The 27,071-nt window shown below is 51.3% G+C and overlaps 1 protein-coding gene across 1 annotated transcript in view; it reads right to left on the reverse strand.

Moving 5' to 3' along the window:
* Window positions 1–27,071, reverse strand: part of MED17 (mediator complex subunit 17) — a 96,525-nt gene that overhangs the window by 11,042 nt on the left and 58,412 nt on the right. Inside the window, exons 7-10 of the mRNA XM_075334687.1 lie at window positions 22,746–22,876; window positions 22,431–22,615; window positions 3,010–3,147; window positions 321–438 (exon numbers count right to left, since the gene is read on the reverse strand). Coding sequence (XP_075190802.1) covers window positions 321–438; window positions 3,010–3,147; window positions 22,431–22,615; window positions 22,746–22,876 — 572 coding nt within the window. The remainder of the gene's footprint in view (window positions 1–320; window positions 439–3,009; window positions 3,148–22,430; window positions 22,616–22,745; window positions 22,877–27,071) is intronic.

The following is a 27,071-nucleotide window of genomic DNA, read 5'->3' on the forward strand; positions in this document are numbered from 1 at the left end:
TACAGGGGGTCAGAGATTAACACCCCGCGCACACAAAAGAATATGTATCTCACCTATTGTACCATCACCCATTCCCTGTAGACTGTGAGCCCTCGCGGGCAGGGTCCTCGCTCCTCCTATACCAGTCTGTTTTGTACTGTTAATGATTGTTGTACGTATACCCTCTTTCACTTCTAAAGCGCCATGGAATAAATGGCGCTATAATAATAAATAATAATAATAATGTATAGGATTGGTTGTCACACTGGGATCACATGACACAGAAATAACGGAGCTGGGAAGTTATATTACGGCAGTGCAGTAAAGCGATGTATCCTCACCTGTGACAGCAGGAAGTCCTGCAGCTCCTGCTCCTGGTGTGACAGGGTGATCACTCTGCCATCTCTGTGGACCACTCTGATATGATCCACCCCGATGTTCAGCTGTAACTGAATTGATCTGGAAGAAGAAAAATCACAAAGTGTCATCGGAAGAAAAATTACGCTGAGCTGATAACAATAGCAGTGTAGCTAATGACATTGGTCAATACGCGAACCCCAGGAGATGTAATATCTACACTGTGTGCAGAATTATTAGGCAAATGAGTGTTTTGGTCACATGATACTTTTATACATGTCGTCCTACTCCAAGCTGTATAGGCTGAGAACCAACTACCAATTAAGTAAATCAGGTGATGTGCCTCTCTGTAATGAGGAGGGGTGCGGTGTAATGACATTAACACCCTATATAAGGGGTGCATACTTATTAGGGAACTTCCTTTCCTTTGGCAAAATGGGTCAGAAGAGAGATTTGACGGGCTCTGAAAAGTCCATAATTGTGAGGTGTCTTGCAGAGGGAAGCAGCACTCTTGAAATTGCCAAACTGTTGATGCGTGATCACCGATCAAGCGTTTCATGGCAAATAGCCAATGGGGGGGTCGCAAGAAGCGTGTTGGGCAAAAAAGAGCAAAATAACTGCCCATGAATTGAGGAAAATCAAGTGTGAAGCTGCCAAGATGCCATTTGCCACCAGTTTGGCCATATTTCAGAGCTGCAACATTACTGGAGTATCAAAAAGCACAAGGTGTGCCATACTCAGGGACACGGCCAAGGTAAGGAAGGCTGAAAAACCACCACCTCTGAACAAGACACACAAGATAAAACGTCAAGACTGGGCCGAGAAATATCTTATTTTTCAAAGGTTTTATGGACTGATGAAATGAGAGTGACTCTTGATGGGCAGATGGATGGGCCAGAGGCTGGATCAGTAAAGGGCAGAGAGCTCCACTCGGACTCAGACGCCAGCGAGGTGGAGGTGGGTACTGGTATGGGCTGGTATCATCAAAGATCAACTTGTGGGACCTTTTCGGGTTGAGGATGGAGTGAACCTCAACTCCCAGACCTAGTGCCAGTTTCTGGAAGATAACTTCTTCAAGCAGTGGTACAGGAAGAAGTCGGTATAGCTCAAGAAAAACATGATTTTTATGCAGGACAATGCTCCATCACATGCATCCAACTACTCCACAGCGTGGCTGGCCAGTAAAGGTCAAAAGATGAAAACAATGACATGGCCCCTTGTTCACCTGATCTGAACCCCATAGAGAACCTGTGGTCCCTCATAAAATGTGAAATCTACAGGGAGGGAAAACAGTACACCTCTCGGAACAGTGTCTGGAGGCTGTGGTGGCTGCTGCACGCAATGTTGATGGTAAACAGATCAAGCAAAGACAGAATCTATGGATGGTCGCTGCTGAGTGTCCTCATAAAGAAAGGGGGCTATATTGGTAACTATTTTTTTGGGGTTTTGTTTTTGCATGTCAGAAATGTTTATTTCTAAATTTTGTGCAGTAATATTGGTTTACCTTGTGAAAATAAACAAGTGTGATGGAATATATTTGGTTTGTATTAAGTTGCCTAATAATTCTGCACAGTAATAGTTACCTGCACAAACAGATATCCTCCTAAGATAGCCAAATCTAAAAAAAACCCACTCCAACTTCCAAAAATATTAAGCTTTAATATTTATGAGTCTTTTGGGTTGATTGAGAACATAGTTGTTAATCAATAATAAAAAAAATCCGCTAAAATACAACTTGCCTAATAATTCTGCACACGGTGAAGTCTGTGGTATAAAATGATATAATCTGCTTGGAAAATCACATCATTTCTACACCACGAGGTAAATAAGAACATTTTAGTCAGATTTTGTAAATTTCCGACCAGCACCCACTTAGCTCCCCATTATGATACTTGATGCAAAATAATCCAATTGCTTTTTAATAGGCCTGAAAGGTTCACAACTACAGTCCCTCTACCTGGTGCAAAATGACAATTCTTAACTAGTGATGAGCGGGCACTACCATGCTCGGGTGCTCAGTACTCGTAACTAGTAATGAGCGGGCACTGCCATGCTTGGGTGCTCGATACTCGTAACTAGTGATGAGTGGGCACTACCATGCTCGGGTGCTCAGTACTCGTAACTAGTGATGAGCGGGCACTACCATGCTCGGGTGCTCAATACTCGTAACTAGTGATGAGCGGGCACTGCCATGCTCGGGTGCTCAATACCTGTAACTAGTGATGAGCGAGCACTACCATGCTCGGGTGCTCAGTACTCGTAACTAGTGATGAGAGGGCACTGCCATGCTCGGGTGCTCAGTACTCGTAACTAGTGATGAGCAGGCACTACCATGCTCGGGTGCTCAGTACTCGTAATATGCAGGTCAGATGCTCAGACTGGCTCAACTTGAGTACAGATTATAATGGAAGTCAATGGGAAGATCTTCTGTAAAAGTGCTTGAGTTTCCCCATTTACATCCCCATTATGCTCGGTACTAAAGTCGTACCCGTCCGAGCGTTCAACCAGCTCGTTACGAGTACCCAGCAGCTGAGCACAGTAGAGCTCGCTCATCACTATTCTTCGCATGATGGGAATGCTGGGATCTGTAGTTTTGTAAGAGTTCCTCAGCCGATGTCTAGCTAATGGGTGGGCTCAGGCAAGCACAGTCTGTAGATGGACACCTCCACTCACTTGCAGATCTGTTCATAACCTTGGGAAGTGATTAAGACCTTCACACTGGACTCGTAGACATCGTTGATGTTGGACCAGTGGGCCTGGATTTGGGGGTCTTCGATTCTACTGGCGAGGCTGTCTATAGTGCGGGCTGTCCTACAATAGATAAAAGAGCGTTAAGAAGTTATGCACAGAAATTTTAGCTGTAATTACAGAATCTCATTTGTGTCCCTCTGTAAAAGTATTAATAGGGCTGCAAATAAAGAAAGCCGCGGAGACACCATCACGTGTTTCTCAACGCTGCCAGGAAACTAGCCAGGTCTTTCACCGGGAAGGAACAACCACGGGAAGGGCAGTTTCCAGTCAAGGAGACCACCTATACCAAACATGGTATCCATCCACAGACAGCCGTTTCGGGGTATTTGCCCCTCATCAGTGTGAAGTAGGAATCTGGCTAGTGGGGGCAATGCCTTTACTAGGCATTGCCCCCACTAGCCAGATTCCTAATCCACACTGATGAGGGGCAAATACCCAGAAACGGCTGTCTGTGGATGGATACCATGTTTGGTATAGGTGGTCTCCTTGACTGGAGACTGCCCTTCCCGTGGTTGTTCCTTCCCAGTGAAAGACCTGGCTAGGTTCCTGGCAGCGTTGAGAAAATCTTAATTACTCACCGGTAATGGGATTTTCAATAGCCCATGACAGCACCACATGAGAGATAGGTTCCGCCCACATCAGGACAGGAAACCCACTGATAAAAAGGCGGTACCTCTCCTCCACATCAGTAGGTTTTCAGAGCCAGAGAGGACCAACAAAACACAACAAACAGATTAATCATACCACCACCCAAGGAAAACACCCATAACTAACACTCCCCGAAGGGTGCCCACAACCAGTGAATAGGGGGGGAACTAAGGGTGCTGTCATGGGCTATTGAAAATCCCATTACCGGTGAGTAATTAAGATTTTTCCCTGCCGCCCATGACAGCACCACATGAGAGATTTATATAGACCATCCACCTTAGGGAGGGACCACCGCCTGCAAGACCCGTCTCCCAAAGGAAAGGTCAGTTGTGGATGACAAGTCCAGCCTATAGTGCCGAAAGAAAGTCCCAGGAGACGACCAAGTAGCCGCCCGACAGATCTGGTCAATAGAGGCATCCGCCCTCTCTGCCCAAGACGTAGACACTGCTCTAGTGGAGTGCGCCCTTATGCCCGGAGGAGGAGTGGCGTCTTTAGCCGAGGACGCCAAACCGATGGCATCCCTGACCCATCTGGCCAAGGTAGCCTTAGAAGCCCCATGCCCCCTGGACTGCCCCTGAAAAGTGACAAACAGGACCTGAGACTTCCTCCATTCCCTAGTCCTATCTAGGTACGTGACTAAGGCCCTCCGGACATCTAACGTGTGTAACCTAGCCTCCTTCTCGTTCCGAGGGGGGTCACAGAGGGAAGGGAGCACGATCTCTTGGGACCGATGAAAAGGTGTAGAAACCTTGGGCAAGTAGAAGGGATCAGTCCGCAACACTACCCTATCATCCAGAATCTGGGTAAAAGGGTGAACCACAGACAAGGCTTGGAGATCCCCCACCCGCCTGGCCGAGGTGAGTGCGACGAGGAGAAAAACCTTAAGGGACAGCAGTTTGAGAGGGACTTCCCCTAAGGGCTCAAACGGTGGCCCTGTGAGGGCATCCAACACTAAATTAAGGTCCCATGGGGGAACCCTGGGAGCCTGAACAGGTACAGACCTGGACTTAGATTTAATGAACCGGCAAATCCATTCATTCTGTGCCAGACTACAATGAAACAGTGCCCCTAAGGCCGATACCTGCACCTTGAGCGTACTGGTGGAGAGCCCCAATTCCAACCCCCTCTGGAGGAATTCTAGAATAGCCGAGATAGGAGGGGGGCCCTCCGCCCGAGCCCCCGACTGAAGGAGAAAGCGCTTCCAGACCCTACCGTAAATGGCCGTGGTGACCGCTTTCCTACTGCGAAGAAGAGTATCGATTAAGCAAGAGGAAAACCCCCGTCGAGCTAGCAGCCGCCGCTCAAACGCCAAGCCGTCAAATGGAGAGCCGGGTCGGGGGGGTGACGGACTGGGCCCTGGGACAGGAGATGAGGGGCGTCCGGGAGAACCCAAGGATCCACCAGAGACAGTGTCCGCAGCCAGTAAAACCATGCCCGTTTCGGCCAGAAGGGGGCGATGAGAATAACCTCCGCTCTGTCGGTCCGGATTTTCCGGAGAACCGAAGGCAACAGGATCAGGGGAGGAAACGCGTACAGGAGGCCGTGAGACCAAGACATCTGGAAGGCATCGAGGGCAACAGGATCGTCTCGGGGGTTGAGAGAGCAGAACCTGTCCACTTTCCGATTCGCCTTGGTAGCGAACAGGTCGAGAACAGGGGCACCCCATAGAAGCGTGAGCTTGCGAAAGAACCCCGGGTCCAAGGACCACTCCCCCTGACTGAGACAGTGCCGGCTGAGGAAGTCTGCCTCCTCGTTTTCCGCCCCCTTGATATGAAGAGCTGTCAATGAGGAGAGATGTTGTTCGGCTAGCTGGAAGATGCGCACAGTCAGAGCCAGAAGAGAAGGGGATCTGGTGCCTCCCTGATGGTTGACGTACGCCACAGTCACCCTGTTGTCTGAAAGGACCCGAACATGGCGACCTCTCAAGAAGGGGAGGAACCCCTCTAGTGCCTTGAGAACCGCCATGAGCTCCCTGTAGTTTGAGGACTGTCTGACCAACCGAGCGTCCCAGGGACCTTGAAGCACCCGTTGGCGCAGATGGGCTCCCCACCCCCAACGGCTGGCATCCGTGACTATAGTGTCCGTGACCGGGGAAAGCCAAGGAACCCCCGTCCGGAGGTGAGAGGGGTCCTGCCACCAACCCAGGGAGTGCAAGGAGTCTGCAGACAGGGTCAACTTCTTCTCCAAACAGCCTCCAAACAGTCTCTGAAACCGAAGGACCTCCAACTGGAGGATTCTGGAATGCAGTTGGGCCCACCATACCCCTGGGATGCAAGAGGTAAGAGTCCCGACCAGCGACATAGCCTGCCGTAAGGACATGCCTGGGCAACTCCTTACGGAAGAGATTAAAGACAAGATCCTGGTGACCTTGTCCACCGGCAGGTGGCACAACTGACTCGTAGAGTCCAGGACGAGACCCAGGAAGACCTGACATTGGAGAGGCTGGAGTCTGGACTTCCGCAGATTCACCACCCACCCCAGGCCTTCCAGGATGGTGATGACCCTGGTCACATGAGCCGCACATAGAGACTCCGACTGACCCACTATCAGGAGGTCGTCCAGATACGGAACGATCAATATGTCCTGTTCCCTGACATGTGCCATGACCTCTGCGAGGACTTTGGTGAAGATCCGCGGGGCCATGGAAAGTCCGAATGGCAGCGCTGCGAATTGGAAGTGTCTCAGCCTCCCGGAGACGTGTAGTGCGAACCTGAGGAACCGCCGGTGAGCCGGAAAAATAGGGATGTGATAATAGGCGTCCTTCAAGTCGAGGACCGCCATAAAACACCCTGGATACAACAGTCTGACAGTTTACTTCATGGTCTCCATTTTGAAGGCTCGCTGCACCAGATGCAAATTCAAGCTTCTCAGGTTGAAGATGGTGCGGAAGGTGGAGTCCGGCTTCCGAACCAGAAACAGAGTGGAGTAAAAGCCGTCCCCTTCTTGACCTATGGGGACCTCCTGAACGACTTTCCTCGAGAGGAGAGTTAGCACTTCTACTTCCAAGGCCATCTGCCGCTCTGGGGACCGCAAGGATGTTATTATGAGAGACCCCCGAGGGGGTGAACGGAAGTCCAATTTTAACCCTTCCGCCACAATCTGAAGGAGCCACTTGTTGGAGGAGATTGCCTGCCATGCATGGAGGAAGAGGGACAGCCGACCCCCTACCTGATGACAGGCGTCATTGAGAGGGCTTGGGCTTATTATCGGAGTGCTTGCCAAAGAGAAAGCCCGAGGTATTCTTTCTACGGTCCTTCCACTGATCTTGCGGTTTTTGAGACTTCTTTGCGAAAAACTGACGTCTCCGAAAGGGCCGGCTGCGAGAGGACGCCACCGGAAAAACTGGAAACCCCTGTTTCTTATCGGATGCCTTAGTGAGGAGGTCGTCCAGGCCAGAGCCAAAAAGATAGGCACCTTCACAAGGCATGCTGCATAGTCGCCCCTTGGATTGGACATCACCCTTCCAAGTTTTCAGCCAGAGGGCCCGACGCGCGGAATTGGAAAGCGCCGCCGACCTGGAAAAAAGTCTTAAAGAATCAACCGAGGCATCAGCCATAAAGGCAGCAGCACCCTGTATTAAGGGCAAGGCCGAGATAATATCTTTCCTAGGAGTGTCATTGCGCAACTGGTCTTCTAACTGCTGAAGCCACACCATTAAAGACCGGGCAACACAGGCGCTGGTCACGGCAGGGCGCAAGCCACCTGCCGTAGACTCCCATGTACCTCTCAGAAAACCATCAGCCTTCCTATCCAGCTGATCCTTAAGGGACCCCAAGTCCTCAAACGGCAAGGTAGTGGAACGAGACGCCTTGGCAATAGCGACATCAATTTTCGGGGTTCTATCCCAAGAGGTAGACGCTTCCTCATCCACAGGGTACTTCCTTTTAAGGGAAGAGCTAAGATTCAACCGTTTGTCCACTTTTTTCCACTGGTCAGCAATGAGACTTTGAACCTTCTGGGGAATGGGAAACCCCTTACGCTTCCTGGAATCCAAGCCCCCAAACATGACATCCTGGATAGATTCGGGCCCCCTGGGGTCCACTATGCCCATGGTCGAACGTACTGCCTTCACCAAAGGTCCTACGTCAGCTGTAGGGAAACAAGGACGACCACCTTCATCGGAAGAGGAAGAGGAGCCAGAATCGGAGGGGGAAGATCCCGAGGAGCCCGACGACCGAGAGCCCTGAGCCGAACCCGCCGAGGTATCGGGAGTAGACAGCTTAGGATGACGGGATTTCTTGCGCCTCTTGCCCCCCTTAAGGGATTTAAGGGACTCCTGTACTTCTGCTCTGATAATGGAACGCAATTCAGATGAGAACCCCGGCCCCTCTTTGAGTAGGGTCTGTTGGATACAGCCTGCACACAGGGCCTTGGTGTAATCCGAAGACAGGGAGGATTGGCATATGGCACATTCCTTGTGACGCTGCTTGGAGGCACATTTTTTCGGTACCAGTCCCAAGCGCCGGTCATATTTGAAACAGAGATCCCTCGTTACATGGGCGCCGCCATCTTGGATCCTAGTGCGCATGCGCACACCAGTCACTTCCTGGTCGCATTGCGCACGTCACCATGGAATCGCGTCACTTCCGGCCGGAGCGTCCAGCTTCACTCCAGCGTGCTGCACAGCAGGGACAAGCCTTCCAGCGGCCGCCGTGAGTGCGCACATCCCTGGAGCGACGCCGGGCCGAGCTCCCGCTCCAGGCCCGCGCCTCACCGCCGCAGAGGTCTGAGACCGAGGGGGGGTGCAGCCAGGCCCGAGCACCGGCTTCAGGTAAGTACCAGGCTTCCACACCGGGTCGGACCTGGGACAGCAATGGGTTGTCCATACCAGGACAGGAAACCAAACTGATGTGGAGGAGAGGTACCGCCTTTTTATCAGTGGGTTTCCTGTCCTGATGTGGGCGGAACCTATCTCTCATGTGGTGCTGTCATGGGCGGCAGGGAAAAAAGAGAATTTTGTTACTTACCGTAAATTCTTTTTCTTATAGTTCCGTATTGGGAGACCCAGACCATGGTGTTTAGCTTCTGCCTCTGGAGGACACACAAAGTACTACACTTAAAAGTGTAGCTCCTCCCTCTGAGCTTATACACCCCCTGGTAGCCAGTCCTAGCCAGTTTAGTGCAAAAGCTGAAGGAGAATAGCCACCCACAAGTAGAACCGAGTAAGAACCGGAACAACCGGAGACTCTGTCCACGACAACAGCCGGTGATAACACACGGAACAAGAAAATTGCCAACAGGCAACAGGGAGGGAGCTGGGTCTCCCAATACGGAACTATAAGAAAAAGAATTTACGGTAAGTAACAAAATTCTCTTTTTCTTTATCGTTCCTTTGGGAGACCCAGACCATGGGACGTTCCAAAGCAGTCCCTGGGTGGGAAATAAACAGAAAAAACTAAGAAGTAGGCAGAGCCTAACTTCACAAATTGGCGACAGCCGCCTGAAGGATGCGTCTGCCCAAGCTCGCATCTGCCGAAGCATGAGCATGCACTTGGTAGTGCTTTGAAAAGGTATGCAGGCTAGTCCAAGTGGCAGCCTGACAGACTTGCTGAGCCGTAGCCTGGTGCCTGAAAGCCCAAGAGGCACCGACAGCTCTGGTCGAGTGTGCCTTGATCCCCGACGGGGGAGGCACCTGAGAACACTGGTAGGCATCGGAAATGGTCGACCTAATCCAACGAGCTAAGGTCGGCTTAGAAGCAGAGAGGCCCTTACGCCGACCTGTGGTTAGCACAAAAAGAGAGGTGCACCGCCTAAGAGCAGCGGTGCGAGACACATAGATCCGGAGCGCCCGCACCAGATCCAGAGTATGCAACGCTTTTTCAAAGCGATGAACAGGAGCCGGACAAAAGGAAGGCAGGGAAATGTCCTGGTTAAGGTGGAAAGGAGAAACCACCTTAGGGAGAAAGTCCGGAGTTGGACGGAGAACCACCTTGTCTTGATGAAAAACCAAAAAAGGTGACTCCGAAGAGAGCGCAGCCAAATCAGAGACTCTCCTGTGGGAAGTTATGGCCACTAGAAAGACCACTTTCTGTGAAAGACGAAACAAAGAAACCTCCCCAAGAGGCTCAAAGGGGGGTTTCTGCAAGGCCGTGAGGACCAAATTGAGGTCTCAGGGATCCAAGGGCCGCCGGTAAGGCGGAATGATGTGAGACGCGCCCTGCATGAAGGTACGCGCTTGAGCCAGCCGGGCGATACGCCGCTGGAACAGTACTGACAGAGCCGAGACTTGTCCCTTGAGGGAATTGAGGGATAGTCCTAGCTGCAGACCGGACTGTAGAAAGGACAGAAGGGTCGGCAAGGAAAAAGGCCAAGGAGCATGGCCGGAAGAGCGACACCAGGACAGGAAAATTCTCCAAGTCCTGTGATAGATTTTGGCCGAGGAAGACTTCCGGGCCCGAGTCATAGTGGAGATGACTTCAGGCGGAATACCAGAAGCCGTCAAGATCCAGGACTCAAGAGCCACGCCGTCAATCTGAGAGCCGCAGAATTCTGGCGGAAAAACGGACCTTGTGAGAGAAGGTCTGGACGGTCCGGAAGATGCCACGGCACCTCTACGGACAGATGGAGCAGGTCTGGGTACCAAGCTCGCCTGGGCCAGTCCGGAGCAATGAGGATGACCCGACGGCCCTCCATTCTGATCTTGCGCAGAACTCTGGGCAAGAGAGCTAGAGGGGGAAAACACGTAGGACAGACGAAACTGGGACCAGTCTTGAACCAGAGCGTTCGCTGCAAAGGCCTGAGGATCGTGGGAGCGAGCCACGTAAACCGGAACCTTGTTGTTGTGACGGGATGCCATTAGGTCCACTTCCGGAGTGCCCCACTTGCGGAAGATTGACTGAAACACTGCCGGATGCAGGGACCACTCGCCACTGTCCACGGTTTGACGGCTGAGATAATCTGCTTCCCAGTTTTCCACGCCTGGGATGTGGACTGCGGATATGGTGGACTTGGAGTCCTCCGTCCATTGAAGGATGCGTTGAACCTCCAACATTGCCAGGCGGCTGCGTGTCCCGCCTTGGTGATTGATGTAGGCAACCGCTGTCGCGTTGTCTGACTGGACTCAGATGTGCTTGCCCGCCAACAGGTGGTGAAAGGCTAGGAGAGCTAGAAGCACAGCTCTGGTTTCCAGCACATTGATCGAGAGGGCTGACTCGGACGGAGTCCAAGTGCCCTGCGCTCGGTGGTGGAGACATACCGCTCCCCAGCCGGATAGACTGACATCCGTGGTGAGGATCACCCAGGACGGGGCCAGGAAGGAGCGCCCCTGAGACAGAGAGAGGGGCCGAAGCCACCACTGAAGAGAGCTCCTGGTCTGTGGCGACAGAGCCACTAGCCTGTGCAAGGAGGAAGTCCGCTTGTCCCAACAGCGAAGAATGTCCAGCTGCAGAGGAGGCAGATGGAACTGGGCAAAGGGAACAGCCTCCATCGACGCCACCATCTGACTCAGCACCTGCATTAGGTGCCTGATGGAATGACGGCGGGGCCTCAGCAGAGAGCGCACCGCCAGTTGGAGGGACTGCTGTTTGACTAAGGGCAGCTTCACAAGTGCCGGCAGAGTCTCGAACTGCATCCCTAGGTACGTGAGCCTCTGGGTTGGAGACAGAGTGGATTTGGGCAGATTGACAAGCCACCCGAATTGGGCTAGAGTGGCGAGAGTGAGCGAGACACTCCGCTGAAGTCTGCGCTGGATGAAGCCTTGACTAGAAGGTCGTCCAGGTAAGGAATCACTGCCAACCCCTGGAGGTGCAGAACCGCAACCACTGCTGCCATGACCTTGGTGAATACCCGAGGGGCCGTGGCTAACCCGAAGGGGAGAGCCACGAATTGGAAATGTTCCTCTCCGATTGCAAAACGTAGCCAACGCTGGTGTGAAACTGCAATTGGCACATGCAGATAGGCATCTCTGATGTCGATGGATGCCAGAAAATCCCCTTGGGTCATTGAGGCAATGACTGATCGCAGAGACTCCATACGAAAATGCCGCACCTGAACATGCTTGTTGAGAAGCTTGAGATCCAGGATGGGCCGGAAGGAACCGTCCTTTTTGGGGACTAGGAAGAGATTTGAGTAGAAACCTCTGAACCGTTCCCGGGCGAGAACCGGTACAATTACTCCGTTGGCCTGCAAGTATGCCACGGCCTGAGAGAAGGCGGCGGCCTTGGAGCAGGGGGGAGTTGACAGAAAAAATCTGTTTGGCGGGCTGGAAGAGAATTCTATCCTGTAGCCGTGGGAGATGATATCCCTTACCCACTGATCGGAGACGTGTTGAAACCACACGTCGCCAAAGTGGGAGAGCCTGCCACCGACTAAGGATGTTGCTGGCGCGGACAGATAGTCAAGAGGAGGCTGCCTTAGTGGCAGCAGCTCCTGCGGTCTTCTGTGGACGCGCTTTTGGGCGCCAGTTGGATTTCTGGTCCTTGGCTGAGTTAGTGGACGAGGCCGAGGGCTTAGAGGACGACCAGTTGGAGGAACGAAAGGAACGAAACCTCGACTGGTTCCTACCCTGGACAGGTTTCCTGGTTTTGGTTTGTGGCATGGAAGTACTCTTCCCGCCAGTAGCTTCCTTAATAATTTCATCCAGTTGTTCACCGAATAGCCTGGACCCAGCAAAAGGGAGCCCAGCAAGGTACTTCTTTGAAGAAGCATCTGTCTTCCACTCTCGAAGCCACAAGATCCTGCGGATAGCGAGGAAATTAGCCGAAGCCACCGCAGTGCGGTGAGAAGCCTCCAGCATGGCAGACATGGCATAGGATGAAAAAGCTGAAGCTTGGGAAGTTAAGGCAACCATTTCGGGCATAGATTCCCTGGTGAGGGAATGCATCTCCTCTAGAGAAGCAGAGATGGCTTTGAGAGCCCACACTGCTGCAAAAGATGGGGAGAACGAGGCCCCTGCCGCCTCATATACAGATTTGGCCAGAAGGTCAACCTGGCGGTCAGTGGAATCCTTAAGAGAGGTGCCATCAGCCACTGATACAACAGTCCGGGCTGAGAGTCTAGACACCGGGGGGTCAACCTTTGGTGAATGAGCCCACTCCTTGACCACCTCAGGTGGAAAGGGAAAATGGTCATCAGAACCACGCTTTGGGAAGCGTTTGTCAGGACAGGCCCTAGGCTTGGTCACAGTGGCCTGAAAACTGGAGTGGTTAAAGAACACACTCCTTGTCCTCTTAGGCAAGGTAAACTGGTGCTTTTCTGCCAGAGAGGGTTGCTCCTTTGATACTGGCGGATTGAAGTCCAGTACAGAATTAATGGACGCAATCAAATCACTAACATCTGAGTCACTTTCGGACAGATCAATGGGGCACATGGAGGTAGCCTCCGAGCCCCCAGTAAAGGCATCCTCCTCGTCCCGCGAGTCAGCTTCTGAAACAGAGCCGCGGGACGAGGAAGGAGAGGGAGCCCTGCGTCTCCTTTTAGGAGGGCGGGGTCTGGGATCAGATGATGAATCCTCTGTGAGCTCCGCTGAGAGAGCCCTAGCAGCAGAGGCACCCTGAGAAGGGGGCTGATGCATGTTCAGCAAAGTCCGGGACAGCTGTCCCATGGAGTCGGCAAAAGACTGGGAGATTGAGCTAGAGAAGGATTCTACCCAAGCCGGGGGTTCAGCCACAGGAGCCGGAGAAGCCGGAGAGACCACTGGGGGGGCGATTCCAGGCTGAGGCATTGTCAGGTTAGAGCAGGCATCACAATGTGGATATGTGCTCGGTTCATGCAGCACGAGCTTACATGCAGTGCATACTGAATATAGCTTTGGAGCCTTGCTCCTCGTGTGAGACATGCTGCTGAAGTGGGGGCTCTGCCAGAGTGACCCTCAGAGAGTATATACAGAGGCCCACAACCAGAGGTTGTGGCTTACCAGACCGCTGGAGCGGTGTTGTGTGCCCTCCAGATCCCGAAGTCCGGACTCGCAAGCACCTCAGCAGGGATGCTGCAGCCAGTGCTGATTGCAGAGAAAACGCTGATAAAATGGCGCCGGAGCGAGGAGAGGGGGCGGGGCCAACCCTAAGAGCGGGATCTGGAGGGCCAAAGAGACTTACAGGGGAGGAGACATGTACTCGGTGAGGAGTGTCTCTCCCCTGTGTAGAACGGCCGCTGGGCGGAGCCGCACTGTCCCTCTGCATGAATGACATGCGAGGGCAGTGAAACCGAAACTAGGCCTCCGGCGAAGCCGGGGCCTAAATTTAAGCGGTGCGGCCGGCGCGCAGGCACCCTCGGCGCGGTTCTCAGGCGACAGCCAGAGAACCGGCCAGAAATGTCACAAAAATCACTCAGCACACTCTCCCCACATAATAAAGTACAGGGACCCCCAGAATATAAACGTCTCAGGTACTTAGCTTGCTGAGATGCAGGGCCATGTCCCTGGGGATGAGTGCTCCGTCCAACAGGATCCTGAAGGGCTGCGGATGGAGACCAGTCTCCTGCAAAGCATGGAGAACCGTGCTGGCTCCCACTTCAAGCCAGAGCCCGAGGGATGGTGAAGGAGCGCGGCATGTAAGGCTCCAGCCTTGGAATCAACCTTAACAGCACCGCCGACACAGTGGGGTGAGAAGGGACATGCCGGGGGTCCAGCATTGGACCCGCTTTTATTCAAAATCTTTCCAAAAATGAAAAATCAGATGAGAATGCATGTGTGGATGTATGCCTCCTGAACACAAAGCAATGAACTGGCTAGATCTGGTTCTCCAGGGGGTGTATAGGCTCAGAGGGAGGAGCTACACTTATTAGTGTAGTACTGTGTGTCCTCCGGAGGCAGAAGCTATACACCCAATGTCTGGGTCTCCCATAGGAACGATAAAGAAATCTGCATTGTGATGTTGTGTCACTCCTGGAAATAGCATCAGATTGTGTAGAGATAACCGCAGTTACGAATTCACTTATACATTTCCATGAGGAATAACAGAGGCACAGCATTAAAGCACATTCTAAGAAATGTAATGCACCATCCATTGAGGAGGCTGCGGTGAGGGGGCCATGAGGCAACAGGAGCCCCTTCTCTCTTCGTCAAACACCATAGTTACAATGGGCAACAGCCAGCACAGGATCTAAGAGGTTAAACTTCCAGGATCCAATCTGGCACAGATTAGTGCGGTACAGTGGATCTCGCCGACGTACTGACAACCCCCACTGGCAATGGTCTGAAACTACAACACTCATTTTTGTGGCTGGAAGGGAAACCAGTTTTCCTAAATGATGACCTCCAGGGAGAATCCTTGAGGACAGACACCAAGTAATCAAAAAAGGATAGCACATCCTAAAGATAGGTCATCACTTTAACAACTGGGACTCTCCCTTTAAACCCCTTAAAAAACAAGGATTTTTTTTGCTCCATCCCCTGGTTCAAGAGAGACACAGTTTTTTTTTTTTTTTAACCATACAAGTAGTGAAAAGCGAGAAAAAAAAAAAAAACAACAAAAACAAAAAAAAACCCCAAAAGAAGGGAATTTTGTTTACTTACCGTAAATTCCTTTTCTTCTAGCTCCTATTGGGAGACCCAGACAATTGGGTGTATAGCTTCTGCCTCCGGAGGCCACACAAAGTATTACACTTTAAAAATGTAACCCCTCCCCTCTGCCTATACACCCTCCCGTGCATCACGGGCTCCTCAGTTTTGGTGCAAAAGCAGGAAGGAGGAAAAACTTATAAATTGGTCTAAGGTAAATTCAATCCGAAGGATGTTCGGAGAACTGAAACATGAACCAAAAGAACAATTCAACATGAACCACATGTGTACACAAAAGAACAACTAGCCCGAAGGGCACAGGGGCGGGTGCTGGGTCTCCCAATAGGAGCTAGAAGAAAAGGAATTTACGGTAAGTAAACAAAATTCCCTTCTTCTTTGTCGCTCCATTGGGAGACCCAGACAATTGGGACGTCCAAAAGCAGTCCCTGGGTGGGTAAAAGAATACCTCGATAAAAAGAGCCGAAACGGCCCCCTCTTACAGGTGGGCAACCGCCGCCTGCAGGACTCTCCTACCTAGACTGGCATCTGCCGAAGCATAGGTATGCACCTGATAGTGTTTCGTGAAAGTGTGTAGACTAGACCAGGTAGCAGCCTGACACACCTGCTGAGCCGTAGCCCGGTGCCGCAATGCCCAGGACGCACCCACGGCTCTGGTAGAATGGGCTTTCAGCCCTGAAGGAAGCGGAAGCCCAGAAGAACGGTAGGCTTCAAGAATCGGTTCCTTGATCCACCGAGCCAAGGTTGACTTGGAAGCCTGGGAATCCTTACGCTGGCCAGCGACAAGGACAAAGAGCGCATCTGAACGACGCAGGGGCGCCGTGCGAGACACGTAGAAACGGAGTGCTCTCACCAGATCCAAAGAGTGCAAATCCTTTTCACATTGGTGAATTGGATTAGGGCAAAATGAAGGTAAGGAGATATCCTGATTGAGATGAAAAGGGGATACCACCTTAGGGAGAAATTCCGGGACAGGACGCAGAACCACCTTATCCTGGTGAAAAACCAGGAAGGGGGCTTTGCATGACAGTGCTGCAAGCTCCGACACTCTTCGGAGTGATTTAACTGCCACTAGAAATGCCACCTTCTGCGAAAGACGTGATAAAGAGACATCCCGCAGCGGTTCGAAAGGTGGTTTCTGAAGAGCCGTTAGCACCCTGTTAAGGTCCCAGGGTTCCAGCGGACGCTTGTAAGGTGGTACTATGTGGCAAACTCCCTGCAGGAACGTGCGGACCTGCGGAAGCCTGGCCAGGCGCTTTTGAAAAAATACGGAGAGCGCCGATACTTGTCCCTTGAGAGAGCCGAGTGACAAACCCTTGTCCATTCCGGATTGGAGGAAGGAAAGAAAAGTGGGTAAGGCAAACGGCCAGGGAGAAAAACCATTATCAGAGCACCAGGATAAGACGATCCGCCAAGATCTGTAATAGATCTTGGCGGACGTTGGTTTCCTGGCCTGCCTCATAGTGGCAATGACATCCTGAGATAATCCTGAAGACGCTAGGAGCCAGGACTCAATGGCCACACAGTCAGGTTGAGGGCCACGGAATTCAGATGGAAAAACGGCCCTTGTGACAGCAAGTCTGGGCGGTCTGGAAGCGCCCACGGTTGATTGTATGCGACGGCAGTGGCGTTGTCCGACTGTATACGGATCTGTCTGCCCTCCAGCCACCGATGGAAGGCCAATAAGGCTAGATACACTGCCCTTATCTCCAGAACATTGATCTGAAGGGAGGACTCTACCGGAGTCCAGGTTCCCTGAGCCCTGTGGTGGAGGAAAACCGCTCCCCACCCTGACAGGCTCGCGTCCGTGGTGACCACAGCCCAGGTTGGGGGTAGGAAGGATTTTCCTTGCGATAGAGAATTGGGAAGGAGCCACCACTGAAGAGACGTCTTGGTTGCAAGGGACAGAGAGACGTTCCTGTCTAGGGAAGTCGACCTCCTGTCCCATTTGCGGAGAATGTCCCATTGGAGTGGCCGCAGATGGAATTGCGCGAACGGCACTGCCTCCATCTTCCCCAGGAAGTGCATGAGGCGCCTCAAGGGGTATGAGTGACTCCGAAGAAGAGATTGCACCCCTGCTTGTAGAGAAAGCTGTTTGTCCCGCGGTAGCTTGACTACCGCTGACTGAGTATGAAACTCCATCCCGAGGTAAGTCAGTGATTGGGTCGGTGTCAACTGGGATTTGGGGAAGTTGATTATCCACCCGAACCGCTGGAGAGTCGCCAGAGCGACTGTAAGGCTGTCTTGACACGCCACCCGAGAAGGTGCCCTGACTAGGAGATCGTCTAAGTAGGGAATCACCGAGTGGCCCTGAGAGTGAAGGACCGCCACAACGGATGCCATAACTTTGGTGAACACCCGTGGGGCTGTCGCCAGGCCGAATGGCAATGCCACGAACTGAAGGTGTTCGTCCCCGATGGCGAAACGCAAGAAGCGTTGATGTTCGGGTGCGATCGGCACATGGAGATAAGCATCCTTGATGTCGATCGATGCTAGGAAGTCTCCTTGTGACATCGAGGCGATGACCGAGCGGAGAGATTCCATCCGAAACCGTCTGGTGCTCACATGTCTGTTGAGCAGTTTGAGGTCCAGAAGATCCGTCCTTCTTTGGCACCACGAACAAGTTGGAGTAAAAGCCGCGACCTTGTTCCTGAGGGGGAACAGGGATCACAACTCCCTCTGTCTTCAGAGTGTCCACTGCCTGAAAAAGTGCGTCGGCCCGAGCGGGGGGCGGAGAGGTTCTGAAGAACAGAGTCTGAGGACGAGAGCTGAACTCTATCCTGTAACCGTGAGACAGAATGTCTCTCACCCATCGGTCTTGAACGTGTGGCCACCAGGCGTTGCAAAATCGGGAGAGCCTGCCACCGACCGAGGATGCGGTTCGGGGATGCCGAGAGTCATGAGGAGGCCGCCTTGGAGGCAGCGCCTCCGGCGGCCTTTTGGGGGCGTGACTTAGACCGCCACGCATAGGAGTTCCTCTAGCCTTTCTCCGGCCTGCTGGATGAAGAGGATTGGGGCTTGGCGGAGGGACGAAAGGACCGAAACCTCGATTGGACTTTCCGTTGCCGAGGTCTCTTAGGTTTGGACTGGGGTAAGGAAGAGTCCTTTCCCTTGGATTCCTTAATAATCTCATCCAATCGTTCGCCAAACAATCGGTCGCCAGAAAACGGCAAACCGGTTAAGAACCTCTTGGAGGCCGAGTCTGCCTTCCATTCGCGCAGCCACATGGCCCTGCGGACTGCCACAGAATTAGCGGATGCCACCGCTGTACGGCTAGCAGAGTCTAGGACTGCGTTCATGGCGTAGGAAGAAAAAGCTGACGCTTGAGAAGTCAGAGACGCAACCTGCGGAGCAGAATTACGTGTGACAGCATTAATCTCAGCCAGACAAGCTGAGATAGCTTGTAGTGCCCACACGGCTGCAAAGGCCGGGGCAAAAGCCGCGCCCGTGGCTTCATAGATGGATTTCACCAGGAGCTCTATCTGCCTGTCAGTGGCATCCTTTAGCGATGAGCCATCTGCAACCGATACCACAGATCTAGCCGCTAATCTAGAGACTGGAGGATCCACCTTGGGACACTGAGCCCAACCCTTAACTACGTCAGAGGGGAAGGGGTAACGTGTGTCAGTAAGGCGCTTAGTAAAGCGCTTGTCCGGAACCGCTCTAGGCTTCTGGACAGCAACTCTGAAGTTAGAGTGATCGAAAAATGCACTGCGTGTACGTTTGGGGAACCGAAACTGGTGTTTCTCCTGCTGAGAAGCAGACTCCTCTACAGGTGGAGGCGGGGGAGACAGATCTAACACCTGGTTGATGGACGAGATAAGATCATTTACTAAGGCGTCCCCCTCAGGTGTATCAACATTGAGTGCAACGTCAGGTTCAGAGCCCTGAGCTGCGACGTCCGCCTCATCCTCCAGAGAGTCCTCGAGCTGGGAACCCGAGCAGCGTGAAGAGGTCGGGGAAGATTCCCAGCGGGCCCGCTTAGTCTGTCTGGGACTGTGTTCCGGGCAGGATTCCTCCGCGTGGGACCTAGGGCCCAACCTGGGAGCGCGCTGCGGCGCGGAGCGAGAGGGGCCTGGAGGCGACGAGCTAATGGGGCCCGGGGCCTGTGTAAGGACCGGTCTGGACTGCAAAGCTTCCAGCAGCTTGGCAGACCATTTGTCCATAGACTGAGCCATGGATTGTGAAAGTGACTCAGAGAGTTTCTCAGCAAACGTAGCAAACTCTGTCCCTGCCGCCTGGACAGGGGGAGCAGGTGGGTCTACATGAGCCGAGGGGTCCACTAGTGACCTAGGCTCCGGCTGAGCAAGCGAAACAGGGGTCGAGCATTGCTCACAGTGAGGGTAGGTGGAACCCGCAGGTAACATAGCCCTACAAGAGGTACAGGTCGCAAAAAAACCCTGTGCCTTAGCACCTTTGCTCCTTGTGGACGACATGCTGTTGTGTCCTAGGAGAGTGATCACTGAGGGTATATGGGAAGGGGTATACAGCCCGACCGAACAGAAATATGCATATAAACACGTATCTATTCCGGCACCCTGGGGGGGACCCAGCACCGGGTGACCGGTGTGGCTTACCGACCGCTAAAAAGCGGGGTGTGTGTCCTCCAGATTCCCTGCCTTAGGTCTCCCAGAGCTGCAGAGCTCTTCTCAGATAATCCTCCACCGGCAGAATGCCAAAAAACATGGCTGCCGGAGCTCTCAGGGGAGGAGTGGAGCCGTGGGCGGTGCTAGAAAAGTGCGGGAATCTGGGGTCCCCACAGTGATCAGTGAGGGGGGAGGACACATCCAGGATGCTCCTGCCCTCACAGCTGACATCAGGCCGGCCGTCCCGCCCTTACCCCTGACAGACAGGTCCGGGGGCAGGATTTTTGCTACTAGGCCGCGATGAAGCCGGGGACTAAACTTAAAACTGCGGCCGACAAGCAGGCGCAGTCGGCGCGGAAGTCCCCCGGTCTTCACAAATCAGCAGCTGCTGCAGCGTCCGGGAAGCAGGTGCTCCATGCACAGTCCCCATGGGGACACAGAGTACCTTATAGATGCAGGGCCCGGTCCCTGAGGATAAATAGACTCCTGTCCAGCAGATTCCCACAGGGGCTGCGGAGGGAGCCCGGTCCCAGTGAATGGATGACCGGTCAGGATCCCACTTCTCCCAGAGCCACTAAGGGATGGTGAAGGAAAACGGCATGAGGCTCCGGCCTTTGTACCCGCAATGGGTACCTCAACCTTAACAGCACCGCCGACATAGTGGGGTGAGAAGGGAACATGCCGGGGGCCCCGTGGGGGTCCTCTTTTCTTCCAACCGATATAACTAATCTGAGAATGCATGAGTGGATGTGTGCCTCCTTCCACACAAAGCATAAAACAGAGGAGCCCGTGATGCACGGGAGGGTGTATAGGCAGAGGGGAGGGGTTACACTTTTTAAAGTGTAATACTTTGTGTGGCCTCCGGAGGCAGAAGCTATACACCCAATTGTCTGGGTCTCCCAATGGAGCGACAAAGAAAACTCCTTGAGTGGTGAAAGTGACAAAAAAAAAAAGTTGCCATGGATTACAGTTATTGTATTTTTGTCCAATGCTGACGTTTTAAATTTTTTTCTCCTTTATGACATTTAATGTAATCAGTTACCGTATTTTTCGGACTATAAGACGCACCTGACCATAAGACGCACCCTGGTTTTAGAGGAGGAAAATAAAATTTTAACCAAAAAATATGGTCATGACACACTGTTATGGGGCGAGGATCTGCTGCTGACACTGTTATGGGGGTAATGTCCCCAAATTCTCTACTAAGGTACCCCATTCTGATAAGGATCCTCCTGCCTTGTATATGATCCTGCTCATATACCCCCCATCCTGCTAATAATATACCCCCCATCCATCCTGCTCATGAAATGCCCCCCATCCATCCTGCTCATGAAATGCCCCCATCCATCCTGCTCATGAAATGCCCCCATCCATCCTGCTCATGATATGCCCCCATCCATCCTGCTCATGATATGCCCCCATCCATCCTGCTCATGATATGCCCCCATCCATCCTGCTCATGAAATGCCCCCATCCATCCTGCTCATGAAATGCCCCCATCCATCCTGCTCATGAAATGCCCCCATCCTGGTAAATGGCGTGTATCCTGTGGCACAGGAAAAAAAAATAAACGTTTATACTTACCCTTCCTCACTCCCTGAAGCACCGATCTCTGTCTCAACTGCAGCGCCGCTGTGTGGAGCAGTCACCGGTGTCTGCAGCATCGCGTCTTCCTGTCTGTGCCGGCGGTAAGCTGATCGATTCTGGTGGATACTAGCGGCGCGCACAGCGATGACGTCATCGCGGTGCGCGCCGCTAGTGTCCAGATCAGCTGACCGCCGGCACAGACAGGAAGACGCGATGCTGCAGGGGGGCGGCTCCACACACGGTGACGGGTGAGTACACGGATTCACTGCACCCCGCGCTGATAATGATGCACGGGGGGCAGTGAATACAGCCGCACATGATCACTCCAGGCTGTAGTTGCCAGGGGTGATCACGGCCGGCTGCTAATTATGCACGCATCCCCCCCGCCCATCACCCCGCCCACCTGTCAGCGCCAGTTTCGCTGAGAGATGATGGGCGGGAGGATGGGCGTGCATATGTAATGAGCGGGCCCACGTGGTCACGGCAGGCTGTTACAGCCTGCTCGTGCCGCCGATGACCCGCTGCACCCTCATTCCCCGCAGCCTTATAGTCAGACCATAAGACGCACCCCCCACTTTCCCCCAACATTTGGGGGGAAAAAAAGTGCGTCTTATGGTCCGAAAAATACGGTAAATAATTTTACATTTTCATATTTTGATAAATGGGTATTTTGGTGTCCCCCCGACCCCCCAAAAAAACCCAAACCTCGTTAAAAAAAAATAATTCCTTTATGTTTAATAGAAGACAAAGGGGAGAGACTGGAATTTTTACATTGTGCAAACACATCCCCCCCCCTTTTTACATTGTCTTCTTTTACTTCCCCTTTAGCAGATTTCATCAGTTCAGTGAGATTGAGTGACATTTAAATGGTTAATATTGCAGTGATCTGGGAGCACAATGGTCACTGCAGCTACAGGCAGATGCTGGCTGCACAACACAGCTGACATCTGAGCCCGCACTTCATTCCTTCCGTAAAGACCTACGATATACTTTGCAATGTCTTTTTAACCCCCTTACCGACTTGTGATAATATAAGTAAACATACTGATCAACTGTGCGATGCTCACCTGCTTCTCAGGAATATGTGCTTGGCCTGTTTGATGATTTTCTCCAGGAGGCCTTCGCTCTGCTGAATGGAGTTAATATCATTCTTATCAAACGATTGAGGTCCCGCGAGTCGCATCCGCTTGTGACCGAACGGAGCGCTAGCCGGATGGGGCATGACGATGTTACTTAATGTCTGTTTGTGGAACTGAGAAGATTAAAAAAAAAAAAAAAAAAAGAAGAAAGATAACAGAAGTCAGAAGTCAGCTCTGGAAACTGCGCCAGGAGTAGTCACCAGAGCCCCCTCCCCCACCACCCAACCTCTGCCGATGTCTTACCTCTCTCATGAGCTGGTGCAGGTTGTGCTCCAGGACGTACAGGTGATCTTCTGGGTTCACCTTGTCAGAAGACGACTTCTGAGACTTCTTGTCATTTGTGGAGTGACAGAATGAGATGGCAAGCTGCAGGCCTGAGGGAATAAAAAATAAAATTAAAAAAATTATAAATAAATAAAATAAAAAGAAATAAATTTAAAAACACACACACACACATATATATATATACATATATATATATATATATATATATATATACATATATATATATATATATATATATATATATATATATATATATATATATATATATATATATATATATATATATATATATATATACACATATATTATATATATATATATATATATATACATACACACACACATATATATATATACACACATATATATATACATACATGCATATATACATACATACATACATGCATATATACATACATACATACACATATATATATATATATTAATATACACATAGAGATAGATATATATATATATATATATATATATATATATATATATATATATATATATATATATATATATATATATATATATATATATATATATATATATATATATATATATATATATATATATATATCTATCTCTAGGACATAATGACAGACATCTAAATGGCTTTGTGATATTGTTACTTTAATGTTCCTGTGCATATAAAATGTAAGCAGAGAACCTTTACAAATAGAAGTTTTTCACTCAAGGCTATGGTCGTGTCCACAGCCCCTTTCCGGATCTATGAGTCTTCATAGTGAAAAGACCAACCCTTGTGCGTAGTTTCGCTGGTCTGTAGCTGTGTGCGCCTTCTGAATTACTTGGGAGTTAGAGACCCGCTACCTCCCTCTCTTCCCTCCATTCCCCCAGTCACTGCAGATCTTGCTTCTCGCACCCCCAGAAGGCACGTCCCCCCAACTACTAGTGACCACAGCAGAACTGTACCCTCCCTCCACGGGAAATAACAGCAATCCGGCTACACCAGGATAAGCCTCCTAGTGGGGAGAAAGCATAACGATTTTTTTTGTTATTCCTCTAGACTTGTAACTGGCTGTTCTCAACTCCTGACAAAATGTTCATTTTTGCCTCCCCTTCTACTAATAACCATAAACAGAAAAAAAGAAAGAAAGAGGCAATGAGTGAGAAAAAAAAAAAAAAAAGAAAAAAGGAGAAAAAAAAAAAAAAATTAAAAGAGGCTGGAAAAAAAAATAAAACAAAGAAAGGGAGGCCGGGAGAAAAAAAAAAAAAAAAAGGGGAGGAGACAAAAAGGTAGGAAGGAAAAAAAAAAAAAAAAAAAAAAAAGGGAGGAAAGGAATGAATGTATGAAAAGAAAAAAAAAAAAAGGGAGAGAAAGAAAAGTAAAGAAAAGAAAAGAAAAAAAGAAGGAAGGAAGGAAGGAAGGAAGGAAGGAAAGAAAGAATGAAAGAAAGAAAGAAAAAAAAAAAAAAAGAAGAAAAACGAAAGGAAAAAAGGAAGGGAAAAGAAAATTTCCAGGTGAGGCAATAGTAATTCTATCCTGGTTTTTTATGTTCAGATTTCATGGCGTATCTTGTACAAAAGGCCTGGAAAGACTCTTACGGATAAGTATGATTATGGCGATATTATATTGGTAAAGTTTTGTTTTCCTCTTATTTTATAGATTAAAAGACAAAAAAACAAACAAAAACACAACAGTATACGGTATATTACATATAAATGTCATTTTCTTTGAGTTTTCCATCTAAGGAGTCACTCAGGACCAGAGCCGATTTTTTTCTTTTGTAGTCCTTTTGAGAGTCCAAACAATTTTTTATTGCTTGTTTAGGAACTAAAAATAAAACAAAAAATCTGATGTTTCAGAAAACTGGAGATTCAAACTTGTTTTCTTCGGCGCTCCATTGGGAGACCCAGACGATTGGGTGTATAGCACTGCCTCCGGAGGCCACACAAAGCAATTACACTAAAAAGTGTAAGGCCCCTCCCCTTCTGGCTATACACCCCCAGTGGGATCACTGGCTCACCAGTTTTCTGCTTTGTGCGAAGGAGGTCAGACATCCACGCATAGCTCCACTGTTTAGTCAGCAGTAGCTGCTGACTCTATCGGATGGAAGAAAAGAGGGCCCATATAGGGCCCCCAGCATGCTCCCTTCTCACCCCACTTGCGGTTTGTAAGGTTGAGGTACCCATTGCGGGTACGGAGGCTGGAGCCCACATGCTGCTTTCCTTCCCCATCCCCCTGAGGGGCTCTGTGGAAGTGGGATCTTACCGGCCCCCAAACCCTGAGGCCGAGCTCCATCCACAGACCCAGAGACCCTGCTGGAGGAGCTGAGTACAGTCAGGGACAAGGCCCTGCAACGTTCAGGTACTCTGTGTCCCCGCACAGACAGGCCACGCACACTCCAGGCTTGCTGGGTGTGCTAGTGCGCCGGGGGCACTAGCGCTGCGCGCTCGGGTTAGAGTCACTGCAGCTTAGCTGAGTGATTTTATGTCTTGGGAACTACCGCGCCGGCCGCTCCGGGAGCGGCGGCACCGCTGGGACTTGTAGTGCGCCGGGGACTCGCGCTGCCCGCGCTTTTACGGCGGCAGCGCTCATAAATCTAGTCCCCGGCTTTTGCGGCCTAGTTACGGTTCGTTCCCGCCCCCACCCTGTCACTCAGGGAAAGGGAGAGACGCTGTGCAATAGGCAGCGCCGAGGGCTGGAGCCTTATTTACATGCTCCAGCCCTCTCACTGGGCACAGTGGGGACGCAAGTTTCCCGCTCTTGGTCTCAACACGCCCAGGGCCCGCCCCTCTCCACAGGACGCCGGCAGCCATTCCTGCATGCAGTCTGGCTGGAGAACGGACACAGGCTCTGGGGGACTCAGACAAGGGACTCTGGCGACCACACACCCGCGTTTATGCGGGCGGTAAGCTGCACATAAGTGCTGGCCCCACTAGTGCCACAGTGTTATTTGGTGCATTTTTTCCCTGTACCATATATATTTATATTGCACTGTACAGTCGCTTCTTGGCTTATACCCTCATTGCTCTGAGGAGACAACAACATGTCATCCGCAAAACGCAAGGGTGCCAAGGCACAGGCGGTATGCACTGCTTGTGCCGCATGTGGGGCTAATCTACCGGCAGGTTCCAATGACCCCCATTGTGTGCAATGTTCCATCCCTGTGCCACTTCGTCAGCCAGAGTCTATGGTAGTAGTGGCCCAGGCAGAGACGCCTGTGAACCCTGCCCCGGTGACGGGGACAGAATTTGCAGTTTTTGCTGATAAGATGTCTGTGACTATGACAAAAATCCTGGAAACCTTGCAGTCCAGGCCAGTTTCTCAGACCATGGACACTGCTGTGTCTATGCTCCCCGGTCCCCCTCAGTTGGAACTAATCCGTACTTCAATGGGGTCCCAGGCATCACAGGCTGAAGACTCTGACTCGGATGACAGTCCCAGGCAGCCTAAGCGGGCTCGCTGGGAAAGACCCTCGCCGTCATCACACTGGTCAGGGTCTCAGCGAGACGAGGCTCTGTATGAGGAGACAGAGGTGGGTGATCAGGAATCTACTCCTGACACCGCTCTCAATCTAGATACCCCTGATGGTGACGCTATGGTAAATGACCTTATAGCGGCCATCAATAGACTGTTGGATATTTCTCCCCCAGCCCCTTCAGCAGAGGAGGCAGCTGCACAGCAGGAGAAGTTCCAGTTCCGGTATCCTAAGCGTAAATTGAGTACTTTTCTGGACCACTCTGACTTCAGAGAATCGGTCCAGAAACATCATGCTTATCCAGATAAGCGTTTCTCCAAACGTCTTAAGGATACACGTTATCCCTTTCCCCCTGACGTGGTCAAACGCTGGACCCAGTGTCCAAAGGTGGACCCCCCCAATCTCCAGGCTTGCGGCTAGATCCATAGTTGCAGTGGAAGATGGGGCTTCACTTAAAGATGCCAATGACAGACAGATGGACCTTTGGTTAAAGTCTGTCTATGAAGCTATCGGCGCGTCGTTTGCTCCAGCATTCGCGGCCGTGTGGGCACTCCAAGCTATTTCAGCTGGCCTGGCACAGGTGGACTCTATCATACGTCCAGCAGTGCCGCGAGTAGCGTCCCTAACCTCGCAAATGTCTGCGTTTGCGACTTACGCTATCAACGCTGTCCTGGACTCTACGAGCCGTACCTCAATGGCGTCTGCCAACTCTGTGGTTTTGCGCAGAGCCTTGTGGTTAAAGGAATGGAAAGCAGATTCTGCTTCCAAGAAATGTCTAACCAGCTTGCCACTATCTGGAGACAGACTGTTTGGTGAGCAATTGGCTGAGATCATTAAA

Source organism: Anomaloglossus baeobatrachus, chromosome 2 (assembly GCF_048569485.1).
Source record: "Anomaloglossus baeobatrachus isolate aAnoBae1 chromosome 2, aAnoBae1.hap1, whole genome shotgun sequence".
Lineage (NCBI taxonomy): Eukaryota > Metazoa > Chordata > Amphibia > Anura > Aromobatidae > Anomaloglossus > Anomaloglossus baeobatrachus.